Below are 15,269 nucleotides of genomic sequence, written 5' to 3'. Positions count from 1 at the left end.
TCCGCAATTACGAGCTGCAAAAGAGAATATTTTAATCGGTAAGTACCACCTATTTATATGCGTATGCGATGACTAACAAATAATTATATCTATGCGCTCGTCTGTAAACCTTTAATATTTCTCGTTTGTTACTATTTCCCGCTAATTTCCCCCAACTAAACAGCAATTAATATATATATATTACTTGTGTTACTTGTAAAATTTTGTGTATTTAATATATAATTCTTTTAAACCTGTACTAACTGTAATGAACTGATATCGGGAGATTCATTAAATCTGACATGTTTTATAGATATTCACAAATTCCCTCATCTCACCAAGAATAATGCTTTACAGTAATAATTGCAAATGATACCGTTAATATTTATGTGTAATCACATTAACAAATAATATTGCACAATTAATATCTGGCACATAGGTTACACAAATACACTATCAAGAAAGCTTCTTGAACGCACGGCGATATTAATACGGATATGCATGGCTGAACTTAAAACATATTAGTCCGCGCTTCTCTTCCAAAATTTAAATTTATGTAAATAATTAACGCCCAAAACTTTGGTATTCTCAAACGTGGCGCGAATGACATTTGATATTGAGAGCTGAAACTTGCACGTGACAAAAAAAAAAACAGAAAAAATCTGTTAATAAAGTTGCGACTGGTATGTATTAAGCAAAAAAGCGTTCATATGATTAATAATATTGTCATTCGCTTCTTCTAAAATCGATGATTCAGTTTATACAGATCATGTAAAGATCACGCTCGCCACAATATTTAAAAAATTCTTACTAATATCATGAAATATATGCAAGCATTGTATAATATTATTAATATCACCAATATTATTACTGCGTTAGAAAATTAAATTTATTTTACAGAACATTGTTACTACATGAAACAATAATATTAATCGTATGAAAGTTCTACGAGGGAGAAAAAGAATTCTGTGACTCTTCGCAGCATGCAAGAATAAATAAAAGAAAGAATGATAAAAATTCAAGAGACAACGTAAACTGCAATACAGTTTTCGAACGAATCCTATATTAGATCATTAACATCAATCGATTCTTCGTGTGTTCTAGGAAGAATCTGCGTCCAAGGAAATCAACGATGGTATTTCGGTCCTGCAAAGTGATAAAGATACGAAGACGTCGGCGTCGTGGCACAGGAACAACGCCGAGGTAATTAGTCCCGAAACGAATAATCGTGCCGTGATATCGCGTGCTCCCGTCGACGTCGGCGACCATCAGAAAGTCAGAAGCGAGACAAACGCGCCCGATAAGACGACGTGGCAGGATCAACGCACAGACGACATCCTGGAGAACCAAAGGAAGAACAGCAAAAATGAGATTAATGCCAAACTCAACAATCAGGAGCAGAGCGTCGAAACCGAGCGCAAGGACGATAAGGAGCGAATAGTTCGCAGGATCGATCTGAAAGCGTACGGTTTCGCGAACGAGTTCTCGGATCAGAGGACGCCTACCAGGCAGCAAAGAGTGGTCAACAGACTGGACCTGAGTTCCTTCGGCTACCAGGACGGCTTGCGTCGTGCTCGCTCCAACAATCAGCTGGATCAGCCGTTGCGGAACAACGCGAAGTCGAACCTAACGAGACGCGCGTATAAAGGACACCTGAACGACACGCCGAGATCACTCGGCTGGGATTTCGCGAAGAGCTCGGGAGGGCTCAACGAGCTACGGGACGAGGTCGAGGAAATGAACTCGCGGCTGACATCCGCCAAATCGATGCCGAACGTTGCTGACGACGTGTGCTATTACGCGAATCCGGTTTACGTGAACGACACTCAGGATGAGCTGACCGCCAAGAATTTGTTGGATCTCGCGGAGGAAAGCGCGACGACGAAGAAACGCGACGCGATCATCGGGGACGATACTTCGTTGCTGAACGATTACGACGAGATTCCGCCCGACGTCGACAGATCTTTCGAGGATATATATATCGGGACTAAGGCTCAGTCCGGGGAGACGGAGGACGACGAGTCGCGAGCGATGCCCTCGGTGAAAAGACTCGCGAAAGCGTTCGGCAGGCGACAGACTTCCGAAATAGAGACTGCCGTGCCCGCGAAAATAATCAGAGCTTCGGTAACTAACGATGAAATAGTCATTTTACTTCGTTTAGATTTCAGATAGATCTCGAATTGATATCGAGTCTCGGTGCATTTGTTCGGAGCAAGATTGATATATGCGTCCATAATTTGTAAAAATAGATGACATGTAAATGGCTAACTAATTAAATAGACGGATTTATTTTAGAAATAGGAAAATTTTTAAGAGTAGAAAAATTTTGTCTATATAAGTAAAAAAATGTTTTAAACTACGATCTGGTTTCACTCTTGTTCTGAACGTTTCATTTATCAAATAAATTTGTCGGTCACGTTACCTAACTAACAAGGGTTAGTAAATTAAATTGTAGTACGGTTCCAAATAATACAATGTCATATTAAAAATAGATTAATATTAATTTGAATAATATATTCATGATACAAATACTTTCAAATGAATTTTTTATCAATATTTTTGCATTTTTAACCACGGAAGCTTTAGAATTAATGCAGAGCATTTTTCAAATAAATATCATACGTATCATATACGTCAATAATTTTTCATATTGAATCAAATCAATTTTCTGTCTATGGCAGGTGGCAAAAGTAGATGATGCCAAGGACAGATCGTTCACCCCCGAGGTACAGATAGTCGAAACGCCCAGGCAGATGCACAGTTTGACAGCCAGATCTCTTTCGAGGGAATTTCGCGAAGGGCTGCGTCAAATGCCTGGAAAACTGACGTCGCCGCCGGTCAGCCGGTCATTGATAGAAGAGCGACCGACGAATCGAACGGAAGTCGTGCGATCGAAACAGGAGGGCAACGACACTGCCGTGATTTCACCCGGCAAGCTCAAATCGAACATTATATTTTGGGAACAAATGCAGAAAAGAAATTAAATAATATATCTTCCTGTAAATGTGTATATGATAAACGTTGCGATATTCTGGTATTCACGAGATAGACAGCATGGCGCAAGTTGCGGCCGTGAAATCAATTTTGTACATTATACAAAAAACAGAGATTGGAAATTGCGCTATCGAAAATATATCACCAAGAAAACCACGGCTCAGTGCGAGTTTATAAGATAAAATTAAGTCAAAAAGTTAATTGGAAGAAATAGTTAAGTAAATGTAAAAGTAAGTGTAAATATGATAATTATTGTGGGGTTCAATGGCAAATGGCAGTTATTAGAATTACGGCAAGTCGCTTTAAATGAAGACGGAATGTATCGTTGATTCGTCGCCAATCAATTTTGTATATTTGTAAATGATTTTGTGTACGTAGGATTTTGCGCATTTTCGAACCGAATGGAAATGTATTACAGCTATGACTTCACGCAAAATCGAGTCGAATGTATTACTTTAAGGACGGCATTTGTGAAAGAAGTTAATTGTTACTTAATTAAAATTTAGTTAATTTGCATTTATAAAATCGCCAGCGTTGCTGTCCTTGCGAACGACAAGGATACGTTAATGTCTGCTTCAAAAGGTAATAGTTTCTTAGCGTAAATTGATTTTGAAACGTTGTACGTTAACATGATAAAGTAAATGAACTATTCGCGAGTGATAACAAGAAGATAGCTTTACATAGAGATGTAATGAAATTCGTGCCAAATGGCATCGTGACACGACACGTTGATAGCCAAAGAAAGCATTGCGTATATCGTGTTCGAGACGAGAAACCAGGTTAACCCTTTCTATCCTGATTCGTATTATAAAAAAACGTTAATTTCCAAAATAATATTCTTAAGTTTAAAGAAGACGATTCAAGAAATGAGAATAAATTCTCTAAAAATATGTACATATTATTAAACTTTATTTGCAAAATTGAAGTCATACCGTAAATTGGAGTGAATGTAGTTATTACAACTAGTAATCACTAGTTGTGGTACAAAGAGTCGAAAAGAGTTAACCCAGCGCGTTGCCAATCGAAAGTAATAATTATTTCATAACGTAATTTAAGGTTTTTGCGAGCGTTTTGTATATTATTACAATAAAAAAATGTTTATTATAATTAATTAAATAAATTATCAAAAAAGAGAATATTATAACTAAATAAATTTATCGTCAAATAAAAAAGAATCATTCATAATCAATTTCTCGTATTGATTACGTGATTAATCACACGAAATGTGTACTTACATTACTCTTCGTGACATATATGGTTAACCAAATCTCGTGATATGATTGACCAAACCCCGTGGAATGATTGATGAGACTTCGTGGCATTTTACACATTCCCGACATTAATCACACGCACATCGCGACAGAGAAAGAAACACGAAATAGGTACGATTGCACGAAGTTACAATAAAATTCCGTTCACAATTTTATGCGTCACGTAGAATATGAGAAGCGTTTGAAAAAAAATTAGAATACACACATACATGCATAAAAATATCTGGCATATAAAAAAATTAATTAAAAGCTCTGTCGTGAAATTTGAATTATGAATTAATGAAATATGAATGATAAATATCGATCGTTCATAGCGGGATTAAATATGTAAATAAATTGTACGTGATGCCGTTGATTAATTTCGATCGTTTGAATTCAGAAATTATCGGGAATTTTTCCCAATGCAATTTTCGACTCTGATTAATACGCTTGGAAAAGTGTACGATGGTTGTAAGATATTCTGCATATTACAAACACAAATAGTGATGAATTAAAATAGCATGCACGCAAGGATCGGCCAGTAGGAATCAGAAAAAGAAATGTAAATCGACGATGACACGTGCGAAAATTATGTTAACGGAGACAGAGGCATATTTAATGTCGTTTTATGTTAAAAGACAGTGCCATTTCGTACAAAACCAATAAGCAATCGATATAGGTGTATTAAATTATGTACGCAACGCCCCAGGTTGATACCGATACGATGACAAAAGACATCGTAGACATTTATAAATGTCATTTAAAATTGAGGTACTCACTTAACGGCCCTTTTGATAGCAATACTCAATACGTAGGATCCATAGAAGTGCTGTCATATATCGCACGAGCTTGTTTGAAATATCGTGTAGGTGCGGTGCCATTCTCGTAGCTCCAAATTGTATACGCGCATCACCTATGCAAAGAAATTAAATTGTCTCATTTATAATACTTTCTTTGCAACAGAAACTTGGACGAAAAATTAGAGAAAAAAATCGATAAACGTTGAAGTTTTTTAGAAACGGGGAAAGCAAATTTAATTAGACATTTTTATGTTTTGGTAAAAGAAATGATTGAAAAGAATTGATTTACGCGCTTAGATAATAGTTTCTTTTGTAACGATGTTTTCTGTTAGAGAAAAAACTCAGATTCAGCAGGAACAATAGATAAACGTTATCTTGTTGTCCAGCAAATTAGTTTTCTGTCTCGTTTCTCGTAGTAGACAATTTGGATTCGGATTAACACGAAAAAAAGACAGACTCAGATAGAAAATTGACTTCTAGATAATAATTAATAAATAATAACTAAATTTGAATAATAATTAATTAATAACTCTTCCAATAATTAATTATCTAAATATCAGCAAATCCGGATCGAATTTGCAGCCGAAATAGATCGTACGGAAGAAAAAATAAAACATGTAAAACAGCAGAAAATTATTCACGAAAAATCATATTTCTTTAAAAATTAACACTTTTAAAAGAAATTCATTTTCGATGCAGGATGAGAATTAAATTAAACGCCTCGTCTTTTTTCCTCACGTTCGTCTCTTCCGTTCAACATTATCCCCGACGTGCGAAATAAAGAGAAATTTATGTCCACCGCGTCGAGAGACATTCATAAATTCTCTTTTCAAGAGGAAAATCGCGACGTTCGAATATTCGAATCGACTTTCGATTCCGCCGCGCGTTTCCACCTAACCTAAACGACGCGCGAACGTTTCTCCCCCGGGATTCGCGAGAGCGTCGTCGAAGTGTCACGGGTCGTCCCGGAGCGTTTCGGAATGAGAATAGAGAGAACTCACGTTTAACGCCGATCTTTTCGCGCCGTCCTCCTCGACGGGTAGCGTCTCGCGCGCGCTCGGCGATGCTCCTTGCCGTCAGCCACGGCGCCGCCGTGTATAGGGGCGCAGAACCAGCAGAACCCTCCGTCGTGACGCGCTACGTTACGGTCACCCATACCTACGTCGTCTCTCTCTCGCCTCGCGTTCGGGAATGTCGACCGCCCTGGGAACGGCGGTCCTCGCACTCCTCGCCAACGAGCGCGATGACATGACGTTATCGCGATTCGCCGGGATTCACGCGCCCCGCGTCCGAAATCATCATTCGCGCCCGTCGAACACCAACCGCCAACCGTGACGGCACTGCTGCCGGGGCTGCACGGTGCACTGCACACTCGAGCATCTGCACTCTGCACTTCCGCCCCCTCCGGCCGGCCTATCGTTTCCCGCGTACGCGCCGTCGTGCCTGCACCTTTTGCAACCTTCGAACCGGACTGACGTTCGAAGGAATAATGGAGGGAAAACGAAAGAATGCGAAGATAATGGGAACTCTGCAACGTGAAAAAAATACGCTGTTTTTTTCCTCTTCATTCTCGCGACGAATTCGAAATCACCGCGAACGCTTTACTCCTCTTTGTTGTTTTTTTTTCTCTCCATTCTCATTTCATTCTTCTTTTCATAGTGTTCTCGTTTCGAAACTTGAATTTAAAAACTTTGCACCAATCTATACATACCTTCGAGATCTGGTTGCAAAAGATGTATTATTATTATTTGTTTGAACAATGGCTTCTAACCGAAGTCGACACTCAGAAATGACGTTTTCTACTTTGACGTTAATTACATATCTATTTAAAAAAAAAATGAGGAAAATAAAGATGAATAAATGTTAGGCTCACATCAATAGCCCTCTTGATGGCTGAGCACAATGCCCAGAACCCTGTATAATTATTAACTGTCCATTGTCTGGTACTCTTTGGAATGTAAAGCGAAAAATTTAACGTATGCAATAAAAATAGCCAATCCCCGCTTCTGATGTCGAAGAAGGAAGAATAAAGCCCTGGCAATTGTCGTATAAAAATAGTACCCAATATTATACTATATATCCTGGTTAGACAGCATAAAATACAGCATAAAAAAACCTATTAAAACATATTGTTTAATATTATAGAGTTCGCTTAATACAATTAACTTTAATTAATTGCTGAATTTTATTTAAAATTATTTATATTTTTTAAAATCTTTTACATTATTCGACAATATAAAATGCTTTAAAGATTAATTTATTTAATTTTCTCACATTGTTTTTGAGTCGCGAATTGTTTGAAACTGTATACTGTATATACTGTGTATGTACGTGCGGCGTGTATATACAGTGTATATGCACGTGGCGAAAAAGAGGAAATAAAAATTAGAAAAAGCAATACAATATATTTAAAAAGAAAATAAAAAGTATAAATCATTTGAAAAAAATTATGTACCTTTTCGAAATTGAAATATCTTTACTAAACGTATTGTATTGTTATTGTTAGTAGTGAATAATATCACACCGCGTTTAAAATTCGAAACAGTAGAAGAAAATTTGCATGTTATCAATTAAAGAAATAACAATTTTATACATAGATATTAATTTTAATTTAAATAATTCAATATATTGCGGAAGTGGATCATATTTAAAAAATCAAAATTTTTTGTTATTGTAATTAAACTTTAATTATAAAATCCTACGAATATATAATGGAAGTAAGAAATTTTAGTAACAATTATTTTTCTACATTCGCTGTAACACGCAATAAGCATATTATAGAAATAATATCCAAATTCTCTGTAGGATTTAATACTAACGTTTTAAAAGAAAAATTGAATTATTTGAAAATTTTACATTATACATTATTACATATCGTATATTAACATATTAATGTATTAACCCTCAATTGCCCTCAATTACCTTCAGGGTCTGAGAGACCCCTGTCGTCTTCTCCAGGTTGTATTTTTAAAACAAATGCATCAATTTGACGTCTTCCTTTTTAATCGATACATCTTTTAAAGATCTACAAGACTGTGTAAGTTAGATTTATTCCAAATTAAAAAATGTAAATGTTATTTAAAAAAAAGAAAACTTGTTTTTCTGAAAAAACAAAAAAATTTGCTTTTCTTCAAATTGACATAGTACTGACTAAAAAAAGATACAAGAATTTTATGAACGTTTTAAAAACCCTGCACGTTTTAACAACGTGCAAGGTCTCTCAGACCCTGGTGAGGTAACTGAGGGTTAATATGTTAATATATTATTACAAGTAATTTTGTCCATATTATCAAAATGCTAAAAAACGTTTTCTTTAAAAAAATCAATCTTAATCGAGAGTTATAAAATTAGAATCGACCGTGTCATGTTTGCTTTCCATTATTTTTAAAATATGATGTATATAGTATGAATCAAACGTGAGAAAAAATATCATTCGATGTACGATTTGTGACAATACAAATTGTATTAATATTGGTCAGTAGAGATCTTGCATAATATACTCTTCTTCAATTCCTTATCGTATATTTGTCGATAGTCCCACAGAAAGTTGTCAACCAAACACGTGCAATCGAAACTAGGTAAACTTATTTCGGGTATTTGGTCTTCTTCTGTGTAGTAATCGCACTTTTCCATCACCATCTTTTTCACGTATCTTGCTATGGTTATCGAACAACAGAATATCTCTAATCCTTCTCTGCTCCCATGCGTCAGCAATCCGTCTACGAGGAAATATTTTGTGTGTGTGTGTGTGATGAATTTTAAAAATTTTGAAAAAATTTATAAAACTAAAGCGAAGGATATATTAGATAAAAATTAATAATTTAAATCTCTTTTTCCTAAAAAAAACGACAGAAACGAATAGGAAAAATAATATTTGCGAAAAATAATGACTTGTATTCTCTGCAACATAGTTTATTGCTATATATAGTTTTTCGTAAATAGGTATTATATCTGTCGAAAGACTATAATTAAAGAAACACAGTCATTTTTATATATTTAATATAATATTCAGAGAAAATGAAACTTCGTGGAGAAGCTGATATTGATAAAGAATGACAAGTGTCTTACCCTTTTCTTCAAGTTTGTCCAAAAAATTCTTACTATAAACAAGAGCCTTAAAATGATGAAAAATCTGAGGAATACGATAATCGGCAAATATCGTAGGAGGTTTCTCATTTGCCCATTTTAGATGAAGCTTATGCTTCGGACCAAAGAAGGTCACCAAGCTGGCTGTCAATATCATAGCTTTATTGTACAAACGAACTAAAAGGAAGGTTTAGACAAATGCATTATATTATTAAACTATATTTACATCACACACAAATGTGTGATATATTATTTTAATTATCATCAGTCAAAGATCTGTATCCAGGAGATTTTATATTAGAGAGACTTATCCCTCCCTTCCCTCCCTTATACATTACTTACAAACTTCGCGTTTTTATGCGGTAACTGAAATGGCTCGTGACATACAAGAGCATTCTCGTTGATCAAGTATATGTTCAAATATATTTATCGAATCTTGATTTTAAAATCTTTCAAAATATGCTTGAAATTACGGACCAATCTAATTTTACGATATTATTTTGATTTTAGGACCTCTCTCTATATAATATCGCATATTCTTCATCATTCACAAATACCTTGTTGTTCGCCGTATTTTGTTAGACCGTCATCGTACGACGGGAATTTCATAAGTATAGGCATCAACTTCACGGCATCGTGTTCACATAATCTGATACATTCGCTGAAAGTACCTGACAAAACAAAATCTTATCCTCATCAAATAATTAAGTATTTGAAATTTAAGATTTACTAAAATTGGATATATATTTTTTCAATATACCCCATCCAGGACCTTCATAAACTTTTGAGTCATCTATATAATCGAGAATAAAACGAGAAATATTGATTTTATATTACAAGTCAATTTAGATCGTTGATTTTCTTTTCTTCGTGACAATATCTGTTTCTCGACAAAAAGCTCTAGTTCCGTTAATTTTTCTCCGCTATTTCCACTTTAATACTTCATAATTGTAACATGAATTAACATATTTTTATATAAAATATATATTGCTTCAATAGATAGTACTTTAAATATCTGACGATACTTAGTGATTCCAACAGACAACTTTTCCTCCCTTTTTCCAGAGAGAAAAGATAAAACAGATCGGTCCTAGACGAGTTATATGCATACATGGAATAAACGAAAATGCTATAAAATCGTGTAGGTATGTAAAATTTTGTCATGTGATAGTTTATACCTTTGAACCTGTCCAATAAAATTTCTCCAATGCCGTGCAAAATCTCTAATCTTTCAGATATGCGTGGAATGTAATTATCGTTATCACCCCGGAATATGATTTTCATATCTGTCATAGATAGGTCCTTATAATACCGAGGGTTCCACATTGGCTTCCCATGCTATCGCAAGAATTACACGTTAGTCTCAAAAAATGAAAAATTTCAGCCACGTTTAAATTAAAAAAAAAAAAAAACAATGATACAATGTAACAAAATTATGGAGACAGAGTTTACTACATATCATGTTCAATAAAATTAAAATGGAATATGATTTACGCGGTTATCGAATTTTTAAGAACTTGAGACTTATCTTGCCTGCATCGAAATACAGATAAACAACACACGTATACATATACAGAAAAATAAATATATACATATTTAAAAAATTAATTATTAATTGTATGGATATTTTATATTATAGACATATGTTACAAACATTACTTATCTAAAAATTTTAATAAATGATGGCATGGAACACATCGTAATAATTTTTTTAACGGTTTATATCAAACAAGTGAACGAAAACAAGTAAATGCAAAATTTGCATGCGTGCACGACATCGTCAAAATATATACAATTTTGTGCACTATTATGTATTCAAATATGCTGTGAAAAAATAAGACCAATATACTAAATTTACGATATGAATTGTTCACCTTGTATCTGAATCAATAGCATTATGATCGGAATTAAAAGAATTACGTAAGTATTGTTTTTCTATATGTAATTTATGTGGAGTTTAACCTATGTATAATCAATACTAGATATTTTTTATTCGCAATATCTAATATTTTAAATGCAAATTTCCAGTTACATAAATTGAAAATAAATTAAAAACAAAGATTTCATATATATCTTAAATTTACAATTTGGAATAGTGAAAATTCTTAAACGTTAGTAGATTTATTCGCGTTTCAAAGCAAACTCTAAGAACTTAAGATAAAGACCAGATTGATACACGAAACTAATAATATTAACATTAAAAGTGACTGGCTCGTCTCTTCTTTCAATTATATCAGTTTTGAATTGAATTTATCAAACTTCTCAGATTTAAATATTATTATTTACCGATTAATTGTCGCCACTTTTCGTATACAAAAAAGAAATATATATATTTTAAAAATAATATATAGAAATATATATATAAAAGATAATACATTTGCGAATTGAAAATTATTAATTGACACAGGGATTTAGAACGGTTTGCCGAGACGGTTCCCAAGCCGAAGGGCGCTGTGCCCGGGTTTGGTCTACCAGGGTGGAAGATGATGCCTTTGGAGCATAAGATACCTATGATACCTGGACCGAAGGGCGCTTACAGCTTCACGCGACGCAAAGTAGGAAAGAAATTGTGGGGGCCGAAATTAGAATTTGATCTGAGCGACCCTTATTGCCATGAGACCAAATTCCCTTATGAACCCTTGCACGACGAACATCTGTTCGAGTTCTTCTCTAGACCAATTAATCAGAGGTGTCTATTGAAAGCTGACCTAATCACGGACGGTATGGACGTGAAGTGTTCGCTGAGCGATTACAATGGGTATAGGAAATATCTGAGGCAGGTACACGCTGATCGTATAAAAAGAGAGCTGAGAAGAAGAGACCGTCTATTCGTCGAGAGAACAGCTTTACGTTTCGCTGAGGATCAGGCGCGCAAAGAAGCGGAAAAGTATAATTCGCAATTGTTTGGCAAAAAAAATATAATTTTTAATTGGGAGGTTTTTTCAGACGAGAAAGAGATGTATCTTCATCTTAAACATACACTTTTTACTTCGCAATATCCTTTTCTTGAATATAAATATATTATTATTAACAGAATCTGTTTTATTGTAAATTCAGATTGAAGGAGAGAGAGAAACTGGCCAGCGAGAGACAGCGCCTCGTGCAGCAACAACTGTTCCAGAAAGAATTGAGAATCCAGAAGCTAAAAGAGCGAGCGTGCAGGACGAGGCGTAGATTGAAATTGTTAAGGCTCATTAGGCAAGAAGAACGAAGATTGATAAACATTAAACATGAAAAACGGGCCGAGCAAATTCGGCAGAAATGCAAAATTGCGACGGAGATCGCTCGACGTAAAGTAATCGATACGCTGGTGGATTGGAAGAAGAAGGACAAAGCGCGAAAGAAAGCCAAGGAGAAGCGACTATTGGATATCGAGCAACGGAAGCAGAAAGAAATGGAAGAAAGGTACGTATATTGTTTCATATAGATAGAAAACAATAAAGCATGTCACACGATATTTTCGATGTATGTACAAGTAGTGATTTAATTTAATAATTCTCGTAAGCAAGTAAAAATTTATTCAGAAAGAAAATCTTATACATTGGCAAATTTCAGATGGAGAAAAAAGCAGCAGTTTCAAGAAAGAGATATTGCGAAACAAAAAGTTTTACTACAGCATATAGACATTCGTCGTGAAAAATTTATAGAGGATTATAACGAGAGAATAAATAAAGAGACAGCAAAAATGAAAAGTAATATGCTATGAGAAAAGATTGAAAAAATAGTGAAGACTACATTTTCAATTATAATGTTCTGAATCATGAATTTATCATCGTACAATCGTTTGAAGAAATTAAAAGATTTAATTTTATTATCTAATTTCGCACAGGACTTTTGGATGATACGAAGTTATTTACAAAATGTTACATGAAGAGGCGCTTGCCAGATGGAAGGACACTCATTTGCTGCAAGAAATACTTTAAAAACAATTTGGTAACTGCGTAATAAAGCATATTAAATAAGTACAAATTTTACATTAAATATTTTTTTCATTATATCGCAGGATGGAAAGAAAGATAAAGTAAAAAATAATTTGCAAAATTCAGTAAATCTTTCGTCGAAATTCATGAAGCGGAGAAAACAAAGTATGAAAAGTTGATACTTTTAATTTACGTATACTTTTATTGTACGTTGATGCTTCAAAATTTCATAAAAATTATTATTTCAAATAACAGATACAAGTGGCAAACGTCAAAATGTAACGCACAAATCGAAGCAGATCACACAAGTCATAACAACAAAATAAAACAATAAACAGATAAATCAATCGTTAGCAGAGAATCATTGGTAGAAAAAAAAGTTGGTGTTAACCGATGAAAATTGTGCCAACGGAAATAGAGGCAATGTTGTTAGCAAAGTCAATATTAGAAGACAAACACAGATAAGTCACGTCGTAGAAAACAATGTACGATTAGTATTAAAATGTTAAATTTGATTAAAGGTACTCGAAGGCATTATTGAGACATATTGACAAGCGAAATATTAGTGTTTTAGCAACATCACGTAAAGCTGAATAAATATATTCACCTCCGTAGCCCTTTTAATAGCAACGCACAATGCCGTGTAGCCAGTGAATCCATGAACTTTCCATTCCGGCTCATCCTTTTGGGTCCAGAGTGCAAAATTCAATGTATTTAACACAAACAGCCAGTCCGGTGCTCTGGGGTCGTTCGGTTTGGGGTGAAATCCGGATGACAATCGCACGTAACGAGATGTGACCTCATCGAAATTTTCATTTTCGTGATTACGAACCATATAAGATATCACCTATGCAAAACAAGATCTCATTTAGCGGCGCGGCGTACTTTTTCTATAATCGTGAAATTCTAATAAAAAGTTGACATTATGAAATTGTATATAACAAGATAATTTATATTTTAAAATATCGTACATTTAAATAAAAACAGTGAAAAGTTAAATCAAATCGGCAGATTTTTTGTAATATTCTCGAATCATAAATAAATAAAAGAGTTTTAAATTTTCGCTGAATATATTCATATATATATATCGAGATGTATATAAACTATACTGACGGATATATCGTTATCATATTACTTGTGTTAAAAAGAACGATTTTGAACGTCCAAGAAAGATTTAATAATATTTTTCTCAGTTTTCGTTTGATGTAGCACTTCGTTCATGATCAATACTAAGTATCTCATTTCTTAAAATTATAGAGATTACAGAAATAATAACGTCATATAAATTGAAATCGCGCATTTCTGACTTATAATCTAAACTTTTAAATATTCTCGCTTTCTCAAGGTTTACGAATAAATTGTCAAAATATTGCGGATTAGTAAAATCAAATTTTCAAGAAAAATAAGAAAAACCTCCATTGCTATCTCTGTTATGCCTGCCATGTTGATAGATACGTCCTGCGCTTGATTGGTAACAAATTTTATCGTATCTATCCTTTTCGTTTGCACATTTTCCGCAGACTCATTTTCCGTAGTCACATTTTCCGTAGACGACGTACACACATTTTCCGTAGACGTATCTTCAGACTGTGACTGCATAATGTTGTATTACGTTTTGCTTATCGTTTTAAACTACTGCGATCACCTCGACAAGAATCTCACGGTTGCGGTCACCTCGACAAGTATCACAATCGAAAAATAAACATGACATGAAAATAGAAAGTTTCTGACGATACGCTGAAATCTGTTGTTTGCGTTATCGCGTTTTAATTCCGAGATCGGCATTGCCACATTATATAGTATTGTTTTTTAACCAAATTACGTTAAACTTTTGCAATACTTATCTAACAATTTCTGTAATACTTAAGAAGATCATGTTAGTCTGGGATTCCTGATAGGGTTCCCTGCGGAAGCGGTAAATTTGTAATTGACAAATCTCAAGTTCGATTCCTCATCTCATGTATCTTGAAAATTAGTAATTTCCGTAAACTAAGAAAGACCCTAAAATCTTCCTAGTTTTTCTAGTTAAAGACTGTGCATGTGACTGATAACTACATGAAACACTCATTGCCTTTCAGGATGAGACTTGGACAGTAAGTTAGTAACCTAATATTCCTGTAAAAAAATTCTATATTATGAAACCTTTAGAAAAAAACTATGGAATGTTAAGGCCCAATTATTTCCTGAGGGAGACCAGGACTCGACTTCAAGTGTGGCTCCATTAGATGAAAAGATCAGTC

At 34.4% G+C, this 15,269-nt stretch overlaps 4 protein-coding genes across 7 annotated transcripts in view; 2 read left to right on the top strand and 2 right to left on the bottom strand.

Moving 5' to 3' along the window:
* The window catches only part of LOC143899178 (uncharacterized), a 37,203-nt gene extending 33,149 nt beyond the window's left edge, over positions 1 to 4,054 (top strand). Inside the window, exons 16-17 of the mRNA XM_077409227.1 lie at positions 1,084 to 2,103; positions 2,661 to 4,054. Of these exons, the coding sequence (XP_077265353.1) occupies positions 1,084 to 2,103; positions 2,661 to 2,963 (1,323 nt within the window). The 3' untranslated portion in view covers positions 2,964 to 4,054. The remainder of the gene's footprint in view (positions 1 to 1,083; positions 2,104 to 2,660) is intronic.
* Positions 1 to 6,371, bottom strand: part of LOC143899187 (choline/ethanolamine transporter flvcr2a) — a 52,250-nt gene extending 45,879 nt beyond the window's left edge. For both annotated transcript variants that reach the window (XM_077409254.1, XM_077409258.1), the window contains exons 1-2: positions 6,025 to 6,371; positions 5,003 to 5,136 (exon numbers count right to left, since the gene is read on the bottom strand). The gene's annotated coding sequence lies outside the window, so the exon portion shown is untranslated. The remainder of the gene's footprint in view (positions 1 to 5,002; positions 5,137 to 6,024) is intronic.
* A 1,294-nt stretch (positions 6,372 to 7,665) lies between these two features.
* On the bottom strand, positions 7,666 to 15,114 carry LOC143899190 (queuosine 5'-phosphate N-glycosylase/hydrolase-like). 2 transcript variants are annotated; one of them, XM_077409261.1, is made up of 6 exons: positions 14,443 to 15,114; positions 13,637 to 13,876; positions 10,288 to 10,447; positions 9,667 to 9,780; positions 9,092 to 9,253; positions 7,666 to 8,742 (listed from the first exon to the last, which is right to left on the bottom strand). In XM_077409261.1, exons 1-6 carry the CDS (start codon positions 14,626 to 14,628, stop codon positions 8,489 to 8,491), a joined length of 1,116 nt encoding a protein of 371 aa, XP_077265387.1. In that variant the 5' UTR covers positions 14,629 to 15,114; the 3' UTR covers positions 7,666 to 8,488. The 2 variants fall into 2 exon arrangements, with proteins under 2 accessions (XP_077265387.1, XP_077265388.1); XM_077409262.1 differs by having other exon boundaries at positions 7,670 to 8,742; positions 9,092 to 9,286; positions 13,637 to 14,584.
* Positions 10,892 to 13,716, top strand: LOC143899188 (uncharacterized). 2 transcript variants are annotated; one of them, XR_013257412.1, is made up of 8 exons: positions 10,892 to 11,029; positions 11,517 to 11,996; positions 12,167 to 12,514; positions 12,665 to 12,801; positions 12,939 to 13,042; positions 13,113 to 13,194; positions 13,285 to 13,514; positions 13,596 to 13,712. XR_013257412.1 is itself a non-coding variant. In XM_077409260.1 (7 exons), the coding sequence occupies exons 1-7, from the start codon at positions 11,007 to 11,009 to the stop codon at positions 13,353 to 13,355; spliced, it is 1,245 nt and encodes a 414-aa protein (XP_077265386.1). In that variant the 5' UTR covers positions 10,892 to 11,006; the 3' UTR covers positions 13,356 to 13,716. The 2 variants fall into 2 exon arrangements, 1 of the variants encoding a protein (XP_077265386.1); XM_077409260.1 differs by having other exon boundaries at positions 13,285 to 13,716.
* Positions 15,115 to 15,269: the final 155 nt, after the last annotated feature.

The sequence above is a fragment of the Temnothorax americanus genome, unplaced genomic scaffold (genome assembly GCF_048541705.1).
Source record: "Temnothorax americanus isolate GAGA-0224 unplaced genomic scaffold, ASM4854170v1 Scaffold26, whole genome shotgun sequence".
NCBI classification, from domain to species: Eukaryota; Metazoa; Arthropoda; class Insecta; order Hymenoptera; family Formicidae; genus Temnothorax; species Temnothorax americanus.
This window is presented reverse-complemented; position numbering and strand designations above follow the sequence as displayed.